This window comes from Cherax quadricarinatus, chromosome 5 (assembly GCF_038502225.1).
Source record: "Cherax quadricarinatus isolate ZL_2023a chromosome 5, ASM3850222v1, whole genome shotgun sequence".
Lineage (NCBI taxonomy): Eukaryota > Metazoa > Arthropoda > Malacostraca > Decapoda > Parastacidae > Cherax > Cherax quadricarinatus.
In genome coordinates, this window is record NC_091296.1 from 14,811,088 (window position 1) to 14,825,033 (window position 13,946).

At 39.8% G+C, this 13,946-nt stretch overlaps 1 protein-coding gene across 2 annotated transcripts in view; it reads right to left on the reverse strand.

Annotated features, from left to right (window-relative positions):
- Nucleotides 1-243: 243 nt before the first annotated feature.
- The window catches only part of mTor (serine/threonine-protein kinase Tor), a 141,750-nt gene continuing 128,047 nt past the window's right edge, over nucleotides 244-13,946 (reverse strand). For both annotated transcript variants that reach the window (XM_070100585.1, XM_070100591.1), the window contains 6 exons: nucleotides 13,058-13,268; nucleotides 7,133-7,321; nucleotides 5,123-5,221; nucleotides 3,946-4,068; nucleotides 2,365-2,547; nucleotides 244-1,822 (listed from right to left, as the gene is read on the reverse strand). In XM_070100585.1, the coding sequence (XP_069956686.1) occupies nucleotides 389-1,822; nucleotides 2,365-2,547; nucleotides 3,946-4,068; nucleotides 5,123-5,221; nucleotides 7,133-7,321; nucleotides 13,058-13,268 (2,239 nt within the window). In that variant the 3' untranslated portion in view covers nucleotides 244-388. The remainder of the gene's footprint in view (nucleotides 1,823-2,364; nucleotides 2,548-3,945; nucleotides 4,069-5,122; nucleotides 5,222-7,132; nucleotides 7,322-13,057; nucleotides 13,269-13,946) is intronic.

Genomic DNA, 13,946 nt, shown 5'->3' on the forward strand with positions numbered 1-13,946 from the left:
CACTATCAGCAAGAAATGTAAATACAGCAGTACCTTTAACTATCAATTTTTTCCTGTCAATTAGAGGGAAGCACTAAACCCATAGGGGTCATATAGCACTGGGGAACAGGAGGCAATCAGGTTTGATCCAAGGGGTGAAAAAGCCCAATTCCTTGGATCAAGAGCCCCTCACCAACATCAAGGCACCTCCCTTGAGGGGTTTTCCTAAGAAAATAGGTCTAGAGCTAATGGGGAGTAAGTTTCTTGCTTATTACATTACAGTCAGTCACCACTGTAACTTGAATTCAATACAATTTGAATGAGGTAAGAAAAATTACAGTGATGAAGGCCATTAGTGTAAGCACTGGGCATCAACTACTACAGTCCAAAAACATGATGGAAAATAATTTTACCAGAAGGGACACCATCCTATGTAACACTGACATAGGTTCTCATGTGAGGTAGCCTGTGCAATAAGTAGTTCTACCTGTCTGTGAACGTCTAGTGGCTCTTCATGGCAAAAGTCTCGCCCTGTCAGCTTGTCACGGACTCTATTGACAATGGCTACTGCCTTCTTATTGAGGGCCTCTGAAGCACCAGAATCATCTCGACCTATTTCTAACTTTTTAGTTTGAGAACCTGCATGGATTGCTGATGATACAGGAGTGGTCTCCATGATAGGTGTGTGGCTAGGGTCTGTTGCACTGACAGAACTATCACTATCAGCAACAACTGAGCGTTTGCTCTTGGGCTGTGCATGATCCATTAAGCGCCAGTTAAGCAAGGGATCATGAACAAAGGCTTCCAGCATGGCCATGAGAGAATCTTTGTTCCGACGTATCAAGCTCATGACAGATTCACAAGTCATGCGGTATGTACCATCAATTCCTGTCACTTCCATTGCATTGATGAGCATCCTAGTCAAACGGAAAGGTATTTTTTCAGGGAACTTCTCACGAGTCATGGCAACTTCAAAACAGTCACCAAAATCAATATGAATGATCTTACCAGACAACTGATCCAGCATTAAGTTAGATGGATGGCGGTCACCCAAACCTAATACATATCCTACCATTGACATGACAGCTAAAGAGCGTGTGTAGTTTGTACGCCGATCAAACCAAACTTCGGAAGAAGGACTCTTAAACCAAAGTAAACGGGCAAGATCATCACCTTGAGTGTGCTCTAAGGCATGCTCAAATACTTCAACTTTTTGCATTAAGGTCAGATGTTCCAGATCCTGAGCCATGCGCATCATTATTCTGTGCTCAATATTCAGCAAGATCTTCTTTTTCTCTCGCCAGTCTCTTATGAGAGCATGAAGAGTATCACAATGTGGCACCCAACCAATAAGGCCTGAGTTGGTTGACAATGGGATGACAGCAAAGCGCTGAATAGTTAAGTTGCGGCGGAAAGTATCAGGATTGCTGATAAGAAGAGTATTTACTAGCCCAAAGAGTTGCATCACTCTTTCATCTTGTCGGAGGTCTTCATGCCCTTTCAACAAGAAGACAAAGTCCCGACCATTGCTTCCTTTGATACAAAGTTTACGTGGACGTTGTTTAGATGACAACACTTGTAATGAAGACTGTACCTGGCTAATACATATAACAGGAGTGTTAGGCGCATAAGACCCAGGGACTGCAATATCTAGATCCCTACACTTCAGAAGTCTAGGTGAAACAGACTGAAGTTCCAAAGAAGTAAGTTGGGGAAGCTGGCGAGAAATACGACGGAACACGTGGTAGTAGAGGTCCCATGCTTGATTCAGCTCACGTACATTGCCTGTCCTTTGGTAACGCCGACACCACTCTTGTGCTTCATTAAGGTCTCTCCCATAGGCCTAAAATGAACATAAACAAGATACTGACTTCATTATTTCACGATGTTTTCCATTACTTACAGCATTCAAGTTATTACCAAGTCAGCAATGTATTGTATAACAAATTTAGAGCTCAAGTCCTACTGATGAATCAGCTTACTCAGAAAATGTTAATGTGTATTCCCTTTATTCAAGTTATAGTTGTGAACAAGTGCCTAATTAAAATACAGAACAGCATATGGTAGAATCTAATATACAAATGTCTTGCAATACTTTCTCAGATTTGCAGAAAAAATGTGTGATAACTATGGATATAACTAAATTGCAATAACTAGGTTGGGAGGAAAAATGATGCTAATATTTTTTGGGTCATATACCCAGCTAAGGTCAATTCTTAACTAAAGGTATAAGAATCTTTACTAGACTACACCTCCTCTAATCTCATTTGTGTATATAATAATGCCAAGACCAACTATCTACAGCTCATTTTTTTAACAATTTTACTTAACACTGTAATTCCTTCTAGAGGTAATAAAGAAATAACAGGAGTGAAGAATACTTGCCTGATTAAAGGACATCTCTTTGAGTGTCTGTGGGCCTCGTTCCATCATGGCATGAAGAGGCTCCAATGTCCGGAACATACCTGATTCGTTTTTCTCTCCAAAATATAGTCGGCTTGCCTCTTCTAAACCTTCATGCCAAATTTCATGCCACAAAATTGCTACTCGAATTAGCTCTTCTGATACCTAAGGAATATAGAATAATGCCACATCATGATAGTGATACTGTAATATTTTAATAAGTACTGTATTTCATGATTGAATTTAATACGTAACTCTTGAATGCCCAGCACTGTGGTAATACAAAACCTACTGTTACTTGCCTGTTTACCTAAATATTCATCTATACCCTACCCTGAGCTGCCAAACTCTGTCCCAAACACCCCACTGTCACAAGGCATCCAATATTCACCTGGTTACCAGATTTCAACCAAAATTGCTTAAAATTTGGGAAATAGATAACACAATCTCCTTGAAGAGTTTCGAGAGTTTATCTACTCTCTGAGCCCAGCCATGGACCAGGCTTGTCTGGTGCTTGCCTGGTCAACCAGGCTGTTGCTACTGGAGCCCTGCTGCCCTACATATCCATCACAGCCTGGTTGATCTGTCACCTGGTGAAGATACTTGTCCAGTTTCCTCTTGAAGGCTTCTACACATTCCAGCAGGGCTTCTGATATCTTCTGGCATGATGTTGAATAGTCTGGGACCCCAAATGTTGATACAGTGTTTCCTTATTGTCCCCACCACACCCCTGCTCCTCACTGGATTTATTTTACATAACACTCCAGGATGTTATGGCAGTGTGCAGATTTGGGACCAGGCCCTCGAGTATTTTCCAGGTGTATATTATCATGCATTTCTCTCTCCTCCACTCCCATGAATACATGTTCAAGACTTGCAGGCATTCCCAGTAGTTTAGGTGCTTTACAGGCTCAATGTGAGCTGTAAACGATCTCTATTTGTTCCAGCTCTGATATTTCTCCTACTTTGAATGGGGCCATCAGCACTTAGCAATATTCTAAGTGAGGGAGCACTAGCGATTTGAAGTGTGTCACCATTGGCATTATTTCCCTTGTTTTGAAAGTTCTTAGTACCCACCCTGTCATCTTCCTGGCTGTCGTGATCTTTGTCTTGTTATGGCCATTAAAAGAAAGGTCCACTGACATAATTATTCCTTGGTCTTTTACGTGCTCCTTACGTTCTATTTGGTGACCCTCTTGAGTTTTGTATATAGTGTTCCTTTTGAGTTCTTCATTCTTTCCATAACTAAACAGCTGAAACTTGTCACCATTGAACGTCATGTTGTTATCCACTGCCCACTGGAAAACCCTGTTTATGTCTTCCTGTACTTTTTCAGTGTCATCTATTGTAGTGACTTTCAGTTAAAGTAAGACTACAATAAGTTTTAATGTATGGTACATTAACTTTAGATCTATGCACCACCTCCAAATCATAATTTTGTTAACAGCAGAGACAGTCATTCCATGAATAACAGTGAATGTGTTTCCTTTTTTTAACACATTTCAAAATGCTCAATGAGCTAAAAACAGAAAGGAAAAAACAGCAGAGAAAAAGAGTGCTTACCATCATGGCTTGTTGAACCAAGTTAGCCGAATGTTCCCGCATGTTCTTGAGTATTTTCTCAGCAGCCTGTGATCGAGCTGTCACAGATGACTTGGCTGCTACAGTCAGGGGATATATGAGGGCCTGCAGAAGAAAAACTGTAAAGAACTTACTAGCTAAAACAGAATAAAAATTTCTGTATCAGAACTCAAGAAGATCAACTAATAACTACATGTCCAGTATTTCATGAAGCACTAATCCTGAGTGGATCATTTAGCATGGTGGTTTGGACACGAAACAAGTTACAGGGGCACAAAGAGCCCAAACAACCCTACAAAGGTAAACTAAAGTTAAAACATCAAACAATTCTTTTATTCACATGAATAAAAGCCTTTTTAAACCTTTAAGACTGTAAGTATATCCGGTTATTTACAGCAAAATATAACACAGGAATGCACCACGTGATTATTTTGCCGACATGTATTATTGTTGTGCGAGGAAGGTGAAAGTAACAGTAGGTATTCAGAAGTAGCATCTGGCAAACACATGGCAGCTCGCCTGTGTACATAATACAGTGGACCCCCGATTAACGATCACCTCCAAATGCTGCCAATTATGTAAGTGTATTTATGTAAGTGCGTTTGTACGTGTATGTTTGGGGGTCTGAAATGGACTAATCTACTTCACAATATTCCTTATGGGAACAAATTCGGTCAGTACTGGCACCTGAACATACTACTGGAATGAAAAAAGTTCGTTAACCGGGGGTCCACTGTACTTATTTTCTCCCACAACTAAACAAAAAACTATGTGGTAATATACAGTACCAAATATCAAATCACCCTCCACAAATGGATAAATGGTTGGCAACAACTTTGACCTCTGTGAGTGAGGCTATTTTTAACCTTCTTTATAGGATTACCTATAAACCATTAATATCTTGTAGAACGAGGCTATCTTTAATGCTCTTTACCTACGTATAATGCTTTTTTCCTACCTCCCCTAGGCAAGCGACTTGCCACTCCATCAAAAGTATTGAGGGAGTAATGATGACAATGGTGAAGATGCTCAAAAAAAAAAAATGTTTACAAATTTAGCAAAAATACTGACCAAGTCAGAATATCTCATCAAACTCTCATTCTAAATATTTAGGTAGAATGATATGACTGTTTTACACTGGTTCAGTCTATAACAATACCTGAGGGTGGTGCTTCCCAATGTCCATGAGTAATTGGTGAATTAGCTTCCCAACCAGTGTGCGTGGAGTGTCAATCCTGGCAATCAGCTGGGGAATAACCTGAATTAAGAAAAGAGAGATATATATAATGATATGTTTATATTAACTAAGTAATGTGCAACAGAATATGTGATGAAAATTACAGTGAATTTCAGTGTAAACATCAAAACACTAATGTGAAATTAAGACATGTAGAATGTTAAGATACTTAATGAAGATAACACTTCACCACAAATGGTAAAATGTTTCCTCAATAAAATATCCTAATACTGGATGTGTCTTTATTTTATTCAAACTGTTGGTACAATATATCATACCAATTGTTGTTACCAATCAAACACTAACAAAAACTTGGTAAGAATAAGAAAATGTTCTTTGTTTTTTTTTTTTTTTATTATCACACTGGCCGATTCCCACCAAGGCAGGGTGGCCCGAAAAAGAAAAACTTTCACCATCATTCACTCCATCACTGTCTTGCCAGAAGGGTGCTTTACACTACAGTTTTTAAACTGCAACATTAACACCCCTCCTTCAGAGTGCAGGCACTGTACTTCCCATCTCCAGGACTCAAGTCCGGCCTGCCGGTTTCCCTGAACCCCTTCATAAATGTTACTTTGCTCACACTCCAACAGCACGTCAAGTATTAAAAACCATTCGTCTCCATTCACTCCTATCAAACACGCTCACGCACGCCTGCTGGAAGTCCAAGCCCCTCGCACACAAAACCTCCTTTACCCCCTCCCTCCAACCTTTCCTAGGCCGACCCCTACCCCGCCTTCCTTCCACTACAGACTGATACACTCTTGAAGTCATTCTGTTTCGCTCCATTCTCTCTACATGTCCGAACCACCTCAACAACCCTTCCTCAGCCCTCTGGACAACAGTTTTGGTAATCCCACACCTCCTCCTAACTTCCAAACTACGAATTCTCTGCATTTTATTCACACCACACATTGCCCTCAGACATGACATCTCCACTGCCTCCAGCCTTCTCCTCACTGCAACATTCATCACCCATGCTTCACACCCATATAAGAGCATTGGTAAAACTATACTCTCATACATTCCCCTCTTTGCCTCCAAGGACAAAGTTCTTTGTCTCCACAGACTCCTAAGTGCACCACTCACCCTTTTCCCCTCATCAATTCTATGATTCACCTCATCTTTCATAGACCCATCCACTGACACGTCCACTCCCAAATATCTGAATACATTCACCTCCTCCATACTCTCTCCCTCCAATCTAATATCCAATCTTTCATCACTTAATATTTTTGTTATCCTCATAACCTTACTCTTTCCTGTATTCACTTTTAATTTTCTTCTTTTGCACACCCTACCAAATTCATCCACCAATCTCTGCAACTTCTCTTCAGAATCTCCCAAGAGCACAGTGTCATCAGCAAAGAGCAACTGTGACAACTCCCACTTTATGTGTGATTCTTTATCTTTTAACTCCACGCCTCTTGTCAAGACCCTCGCATTTACTTCTCTTACAACCCCATCTATAAATATATTAAACAACCACGGTGACATCACACATCCTTGTCTAAGGCCTACTTTTACTGGGAAATAATTTCCCTCTTTCCTATGTACTCTAACTTGAGCCTCACTATCCTCGTAAAAACTCTTCACTGCTTTCAGTAACCTACCTCCTACACCATACACCTGCAACATCTGCCACATTGCCCCCCTATCCACCCTGTCATATGCCTTTTCCAAATCCATAAATGCCACAAAGACCTCTTTAGCCTTATCTAAATACTGTTCACTTATATGTTTCACTGTAAACACCTGGTCCACACACCCCCTACCTTTCCTTGTTGTCTTCCTGTAAAGGGATGCCTTGATGCAAAGCAATAGATTTATCCTACCCTTTGTTGGATTAAACCTGATTATTTTCTACTTCCCAGGTGCTGTATGACTCCTACAGCTTCCCTATAAATATATCTTCGTTGTAAGTAGGCTAACCTGAAGCCATGTGTCAATCTGAATAGTCTTGAGACCATCAACCAGTGCCTCATATACCCCAGGTTGATGCCCATGCTCAAACCAGACGGTCAGAAGTCGCAAAGTATCCTGGAGACTATTCCCATCGCTCAGCGATATAGACCGAATAAAACCTTTTACTGCTGCCACTGTAAAATCGCCAGCAGATTTCTGAAAAAAAGAAGAAATAATACACCTGTAATTTTGCTGACAACACTGAGGATAAATAAATATACAAGGTATGATGTAGCACGTAATGAAAGTAGTTTGTTAGATTATGTATTGGTGGATAAAAGGTTGATGGGTAGGCTCCAGGATGTACATGTTTATAGAGGGGCAACTGATATATCAGATCATTATTTAGTTGTAGCTACAGTTAGAGTAAGAGGTAGATGGGAAAAGAGGAAGGTGGCAACAACAAGTAAGAGGGAGGTGAAAGTGTATAAACTAAGGGAGGAGGAAGTTCGGGCGAGATATAAGCGACTATTGGCAGAAAGGTGGGCTAGTGCAAAGATGAGTAGTGGGGGGGTTGAAGAGGGTTGGAATAGTTTTAAAAATGCAGTATTAGAATGTGGGGCAGAAGTTTGTGGTTATAGGAGGGTGGGGGCAGGAGGAAAGAGTAGTGATTGGTGGAATGATGAAGTAAAGGGTGTGATAAAAGAGAAAAAGGTAGCTTACGAGAGGTTTTTACAAAGCAGAAGTGTTATAAGAAGAGCAGAGTATATGGAGAGTAAAAGAAAGGTGAAGAGAGTGGTGAGAGAGTGCAAAAGGAGAGCAGATGAAAGAGTGGGAGAGGCACTGTCAAGAAATTTTAATGAAAATAAGAAAAATTTTTGGAGTGAGTTAACCCTTTGAGGGTCGACAGGCCCTCTCCGAAACTCGTTCTCAGGGTCGGCCAAATTTAAAAAAAAAAAAAATTATTTTCTCTTATGAAAAGATAGAGAATCTTTTTCCGATCATAACGACACCAAAAGTTTGAAATTTGATAGAAAACTTACGGAATTATGCTCTCGCAAAGTTAGCGGTCTCGGCGATGTTTACGCATCGGCGATTTTGCCCACTCTGAGCCCCATTTTCGGCCAATTTCACTGTACTAGTCGACAAAAAACATGAATATTTCGCTAGAACTCCATTTTTTCTATCGAATGGGTGCAAGAAACCACCCATTTATAAATTCAACTATCCAGTACAGTGGTCAGAATTTAGCAATTTTGCCAATTTCACACAAATTTCAAAAGATGCCAATTTCTGAATAGGGTCCAGAATAAACAAGATAGACATTGCTGGCACTAAAATGACATTTCCTCTAGTCATTAGTCACGTCTCAAGGCCCCTCTTATATTCTTTTGCTTTCCACTTTGAATTTTTATTCTCACAAAAAATATAAGATTTACTGTTATGCAGACTACTGCATTAGTGTAAAAAATGGTATAAATATTATTGGTGCACTTGTGAAAGAATATTAGACTCACCAGTTGACGTGTATTGCACGCTTGGCACGATTTGTTTACTTTTGAAGTTTGGTAAAAATCGAACATTTCTGCTACTTTGAGCTCAATTTCAAGGCACCTTTCATTGTAAAACCAGTCAAAATCATCTCAATTTCAGTAATATGTCTTCCATTCTATAAAATGAGACAAAGAAAACTAGAATAGAACAATAAATACCATACGAAAATACACTGCAAAGTCGCTGATTTATTAAAAAAAAATGGTCAAAGTTTTTTTTTTCTCATTATGCACTGTGTGCTGCAGGATTTTTTTTAGACTGTGCACACTGACCACATAGACCCATTCTTTCATATGAAGGCCAACCAGCTTTCTCCCACTAGATTTGAGGCCGCTAGAATTTATGAGTACTAGTACGTCAAAAACCCCTACACGTAAGACGTACTAGTACGACGAAAACCCTCAAAGGGTTAAACAAGTTAAAAAAGCCTAGGGAAAGTATGGATTTGTCCGTTAAAAACAGAGTAGGGGAGTTAGTAGATGGGGAGAGGGAGGTATTAGGTAGATGGCGAGAATATTTTGAGGAACTTTTAAATGTTGAGGAAGAAAGGGAGGTGGTAATTTCATGCACTGGCCAGGGAGGTATACCATCCTTTAGGAGTGAAGAAGAGCAGAATGTAAGTGTGGTGGAGGTACGTGAGGCATTACGTAGAATGAAAGCGGGTAAAGCAGCTGGAACTGATGGGATCATGACAGAAATGTTAAAAGCAGGGGGGGATATAGTGTTGGAGTGGTTGGTACTTTTGTTTAATAAATGTATGAAAGAGGGGAAGGTACCTAGGGATTGGCAGAGAGCATGTATAGTCCCTTTATATAAAGGGAAAGGGGACAAAAGAGATTGTAAAAATTATAGAGGAATAAGTTTACTGAGTATACCAGGAAAAGTATACGGTAGGGTTATAATTGAAAGAATTAGAGGTAAGACAGAATGTAGAATTGCGGATGAGCAAGGAGGCTTCAGAGTGGGTAGGGGATGTGTAGATCAAGTGTTTACATTGAAGCATATATGTGAACAGTATTTAGATAAAGGTAGGGAAGTTTTTATTGCATTTATGGATTTAGAAAAGGCATATGATAGAGTGGATAGAGGAGCAATGTGGCAGATGTTGCAAGTTTATGGAATAGGTGGTAAGTTACTAAATGCTGTAAAGAGCTTTTATGAGGATAGTGAGGCTCAGGTTAGGGTGTGTAGAAGAGAGGGAGAATACTTCCCGGTAAAAGTAGGTCTTAGACAGGGATGTGTCATGTCACCATGGTTGTTTAATATATTTATAGATGGGGTTGTAAAAGAAGTAAATGCTAGGGTGTTCGGGAGAGGGGTAGGATTAAATTATGGGGAATCAAATTCAAAATGGGAATTGACACAGTTACTTTTTGCTGATGATACTGTGCTTATGGGAGATTCTAAAGAAAAATTGCAAAGGTTAGTGGATGAGTTTGAGAATGTGTGTAAAGGTAGAAAGTTGAAAGTGAACATAGAAAAGAGTAAGGTGATGAGGGTATCAAATGATTTAGATAAAGAAAAATTGGATATCAAATTGGGGAGGAGGAGTATGGAAGAAGTGAATGTTTTCAGATACTTGGGAGTTGACGTGTCGGCGGATGGATTTATGAAGGATGAGGTTAATCATAGAATTGATGAGGGAAAAAAGGTGAGTGGTGCGTTGAGGTATATGTGGAGTCAACAAACGTTATCTATGGAGGCAAAGAAGGGAATGTATGAAAGTATAGTAGTACCAACACTCTTATATGGATGTGAAGCTTGGGTGGTAAATGCAGCAGCGAGGAGACGGTTGGAGGCAGTGGAGATGTCCTGTCTAAGGGCAATGTGTGGTGTAAATATTATGCAGAAAATTCGGAGTGTGGAAATTAGGAGAAGGTGTGGAGTTAATAAAAGCATTAGTCAGAGGGCAGAAGAGGGGTTGTTGAGGTGGTTTGGTCATTTAGAGAGAATGGATCAAAGTAGAATGACATGGAAAGCATATAAATCTATAGGGGAAGGAAAGAGGGGTAGGGGTCGTCCTCGAAAGGGTTGGAAAGAGGGGGTAAAGGAGGTTTTGTGGGCGAGGGGCTTGGACTTCCAGCAAGCGTGCATGAGCGTGTTAGATAGGAGTGAATGGAGACGAATGATACTTGGGACCTGACGATCTGTTGGAGTTTGAGCAGGGTAATATTTAGTGAAGGGATTCAGGGAAACCGGTTATTTTCATATAGTCGGACTTGAGTCCTGGAAATGGGAAGTACAATGCCTGCACTTTAAAGGAGGGGTTTGGGATATTGGCAGTTTGGAGGGATATGTTGTGTATCTTTATACGTATATGCTTCTAAACTGTTGTATTCTGGGCACCTCTGCAAAAACAGTGATTATGTGTGAGTGTGGTGAAAGTGTTGAATGATGATGAAAGTATTTTCTTTTTGGGGATTTTCTTTCTTTTTTGGGTCACCCTGCCTCGGTGGGAGACGGCCGACTTGTTGGAAAAAAAAAAAACACTGAGGTTGAATAAACTATCATGTTTATAAATGCTATACTCAATGCCTGCACTTTAAAGGAGGGGTTTGGGATATTGGCAGTTTGAAGGGATATGTTGTGTATCTTTATACGTATATGCTTCTAAACTGTTGTATTCTGAGCACCTATGCAAAAACAGTGATTATGTGTGAGTGTGGTGAAAGTGTTGAATGATGATGAAAATATTTTCTTTTTGAGGATTTTCTTTCTTTTTTGGGTCACCCAGTCTCTGTGGGAGACAGCCGACTTGTTGGAGAAAAAAAAAAAAAGCTATTTACGTATATTCCTATACATGCAGGCCCCATTTACAGCACTTCATTTTACAGAATTCTGCTTATACAGTGGACCCCCGCCTTACAATGGCATTGTGTTACGTTAAATCCGCCATACGATACATTTTAACGCAAAAATTTTGCCTCGCCTCACACTAAAAAACTCGCCTTACGTGATTTGTCTGGGACGCGTCCCACGTGTGGCCTCAGCGCCAGTATTTACAAGCCAGCCAGTGTGGTCGCATCTACGTATACATTCGGTACATTTCACATTATCCCAGTGTTTTTAGTGCTTGTAACTGCAAGATAAGTCACCATGGACCCCAAGAAAACTTCTAGTGCCATCCCTGTGGTAAAAAGGGCGAGAATTAGTATGGAATTGAAAAAAGAGATTAAGGAAATGTGTGCAAAGTGGGTTGAACTGCAAACCTTTACGGATGAAAATCGCCCTGACACAGCTACTGCAAGCCGTGTTGGCAACCTGTACAATGACAATGTTATGGCCCATTTTAGGAATGTCTTAAAGGAACGGGAGATACAGAGCTCTATGGACAGATTTGTTGTGTGACAGAGGTCCATTGACTCTCAAGCTGGTCTTAGTGGCATTAAAAGAAGAAGGGAAGTAACCCCGGAAAAGGACTTGCTACCTCAAGCCCTAATGGAAGGGGATTCCCCTTCTAAACAATAACTTCCACACTCTCCCCTCCTCCCATCCCATCAATCATCACCAGATCTTCAATAAAGGTAAGCGTCATGTATTCTATTCTTAGCAGAGTAGTAACTGTGCATGTCTTCTTTGGTCTGTGTGTATCAAAATTAAGATTTCATGTGGTAAAAAAAATTTTTTTTTCATACTTTGGGGTGTCTTGCACGGATTAATTTGATTTCCATTATTTCTTACGGGGAAAATTAATTCACCTTGCGATAATTTCGGCTTACGATGAGCTCTCAGGAACAGATTAATATCATAAGGCGAGGGTCCACTGTACAGCGAGTTTCAATTATACCCGTTCTTCATTTTTTGGACTTCCTACAATAAATATATTCACCACTCACTATATACATTTTTCAAGTCTAGCTCTATTGCTCACTTCACATTTGATAATGTAAACATTTGAAAGAAAAAGAAAGGGGGAGGGGGAAGAGAGAGGATATGTTTCACTTTACAGTAGTAGCCTGGAACCTAACCTGCTGTAAAAGCGGGGCCCACCTGTACCTGCTTTTTACCTATTTTCTGCTTAAGATCTTCTCTTACCATCAATGTTTAAATTTCCACAATACTGAAGCTACTCACAAGCAGTAAAAGCCTTTCTGGAACACTTAAAACTGGTCACGAGTTTCAAATGGGAGATTTAACATAGTGAAGAAATCATCACTTTACTAAGAAACAGTGTAGGAAAAGAAGTACCTAAGTAAATACAATTAAGGAAACAGAATTAATGTTAGTATAGGAAATACAATTAGACAAGGTTATAACAACAATACATATAACAGACAGGACAAAATAAATTTATAAAGAAAGCTAATTAACTACTAAACAAGAAAAAATGGGAGAGTTGAAATACAAAACAAAAAATCAATACTGTAGTTCCAAAAATCAAAAAATATTTTTTCTCACCTTCTTCTTGTTAGGAGTACCAGACTCCTCCCCACTGCTGTCAGACTTCACACCCTCACTCTTGTTCTTGTAAAAAAGTATGGCTTCAAAATTCATATATGCATATGCATGCCACGCTTTGTAGCAGGACTCGTCTGTTTCTTTAGCAAGAGTGTAATAATTAAGGATCTGACTTATGTTCTCCTCATTCAGTCCATGAAGCTGTTCATACCTGTACAGTAACAGGAATATTCAATACAAAATCTAAGAAATTTTTCCTTCCCATATTAGCCAAAGACTACTTACTACATATTCAAGTAGAAACTCACATTTGTTAATTGTTACATTGCTTACAATTAACAGATAATGCAAATGCGTCACTGTCTGAGATGGCTTAATTTTTTTAATACAATGGATATCTCCCACCTAGGTAGTAGGTTGGTAAACAGCAACTGCCCAGGGAGGTACTACTGTCCTGCCAAGTGAGTGTACAATGAAAACCTGTAATTGTTTTACATGATGGTAGGATTGCTAGTGTCTTTTGTCTGTCTCATAAACATGCAAGATTTCAGATATGTCTTGCTACTTCTACTTGCACTTAGGTCACACTACACATACATGTTCTTTCTTTCTTTCAACACACTGGCTGTATCCCACCGAGGCGGGGTGGCCCAAAAGGAAAAACGAAAGTTTCTCCTTTTGCATTTAGTAATATATACAGGAGAAGAGGTTACTAGCCCCTTGCTCCCGGCATTTTAGTCGCCTCTTACAACACGCATGGCTTACGGAGGAAGAATTCTGTTCCACTTCCCCATGGAGGTAAGAGGAAATAAACAAGAAGAACTAGAAAGAAAATAGAAGAAAACCCAAAGGGGTGTGTATATATATGCTTGTACATGTATGTGTAGTG